General features: G+C 36.3%; 1 protein-coding gene across 1 annotated transcript; it reads right to left on the reverse strand.

Annotated features, from left to right (window-relative positions):
• Positions 1–941: 941 nt before the first annotated feature.
• On the reverse strand, positions 942–1,568 carry LOC124893368 (receptor-like protein 43). The gene has a single exon (XM_047404389.1). The coding sequence runs from the start codon at positions 1,566–1,568 to the stop codon at positions 942–944; it is 627 nt and encodes a 208-aa protein (XP_047260345.1).
• Between the last annotated feature and the right edge of the window lie 420 nt (positions 1,569–1,988).

Raw genomic sequence — 1,988 nt, forward strand, 5'->3', positions numbered from 1 at the left:
TTGTTGTTTGAAAGCTCTAGACGAGTAAGTTTGGAACAATTGGAGATTGAATGAGGAATAGTCCCAACAAGATTGGTAAAGGCCAGATAAAGTTCTTCAATATTTGGGTAAGATAGAACCTATGTTTGGTGGGAGGCCTCCTCATAGATTGTTCTTTGTAAGAGAAATCAGTCTCAGCCCGGATATGTTGAAGATCTCCATTGGAAGTGAACCACTTAAACTATTTCTCGGAAGACTAAGTTCCTCCAACTCAATGAGATTGCTTATCTCTTTGGGTATTTCAATCTATTTTTGCTAAGATATAAGAATTGTGGTAAGAATCCACTAAGATTTTAACTTTTATGTTGTTGGTGATACGAAAGTATTAAAAGAAAAAAGAAAAATAAATACGTATGGAAGATAAATATATTTGAATAGAGCCATTAATCTGGCTTCTCTCCATGCCTAATATCACCAAACTTAGATACCTCAATTAATTCAATAACTGAAATTGCCTCTACAGTTACTGTGTAATAAAATAAAATTTTGAAGCAATTACATACGAGCATTCATAAGATAAAAATATACCTTTGAAATGGTTAAATCCGAGATACAACATCTGCAAGTTACTCAATCTTCCAATTTCACTATGTATTGGTCCATCAAACTCATTATCCGATAAAGACAAAATTTGAAGTTGAGAACAACTTGATAAGTTTGTAGGCATATGACCTCGAAGCTTGTTTGTGGATAAATAAAGCCCTTTGATTATTGAGAGATCATTGCATAAACCATAGGGAAGATATCCTGATAAGCTATTCTCTACGAATGCAATGACTTTGATTCTTGAAATATTGAAAATTGTGAAAGGTATAGAACCCATAAGTTGATTAACTTGTATGGATAGAACTTTTATGTTGTGAAGATTGCCAATACCTTCTGGAATGTTTCCTTGAAGTGAATTATAAGATATCTCCAAAGTATCCAACGTTTAATACTCTATGGTTTATAAGACTTCCAATCACTTTTGGGATTTGACCCTCTATGGAATTGAGTTTCAGATTCAAAGTCTCAAGTTTGGAAATATTAGAAAATGAAGAAGGAATGGAACCAGTGAAACTATTATTTCCAAGATTTAGTACTTGAAGTTGGTGTAAAAGACCAAACCAAGAGGGAACCTCCCCGCTGAACCTGTTGAAACTTAAATTAAGAAACTTAAGCCGATGCAAGTGTGTCATTTCTTGAGGCAAATTTCCATGGAAATTGTTGCTTTCCATGTCAAGAGAAACAAGAAATGTGAGGTTTCCAAGTTCACGTGGAATTCTGTCGGTAAGAGCCATGTTGGAAAGGTGTAAGGACTTCACTCTTTGGTGACGAGAACCACAAGTGACTCCTACCCAATGGCAAACAGAAGTAGCGGGAGGCCAACTTTCATTGAAGAAGTGAAAGGGGTCGGAAATGATTTGAGATTTTAAATAGAGAAGAGCTAATTGATCGGTCGTAATGTTGGTTTGGGTCATGTCTGAATTAACCATAACATAGTGAAGCCACAAGAGTGTTAAGAGAAAAGTGGTGAAAGCTTTCTCCATTATTGCATAAATTGGTAGGAATATGGATATGGCTAGTAATGATGTGGGTTTGCAACTTTAAATAGTAAAGAGATCGCTTGAATCATGTAAGAAGTTGAATCATGATCTTCTGTAGCATCCCAACAACATCTTTCATGTTTGTCCTTCCTTCCGGAGATTCAGCACAACAATCTAATGCCACTTCCATGATGGATGCCACAACATCTAGCTCCTTCTGTAAGCGATTATTCGTTGGTGTTATCAAGTTGGCATCTAGAACGTCCATTATTGCCTCTGGGAGTGAATTACTCACCCATTGCTTCAAGCTAAGATCTCCCTCAAAATCATTAGGCTTTCTCCGGGTAAACGTTTCCAGCAACATGATCCCATAACTATAGACATCACATTTAGTAGACACTAACCCATCTTGCCCATACTCTA

This window comes from Capsicum annuum, unplaced genomic scaffold (genome assembly GCF_002878395.1).
Source record: "Capsicum annuum cultivar UCD-10X-F1 unplaced genomic scaffold, UCD10Xv1.1 ctg58172, whole genome shotgun sequence".
In the NCBI taxonomy this organism is placed as follows: domain Eukaryota; kingdom Viridiplantae; phylum Streptophyta; class Magnoliopsida; order Solanales; family Solanaceae; genus Capsicum; species Capsicum annuum.

What these genes read in the sequence shown, in the direction of transcription:
- LOC124893368 (XM_047404389.1), bottom strand. Translation starts at nt 1,568, where the DNA reads ATGGAGAAAGCTTTCACCACTTTTCTCTTAACACTCTTGTGGCTTCAC.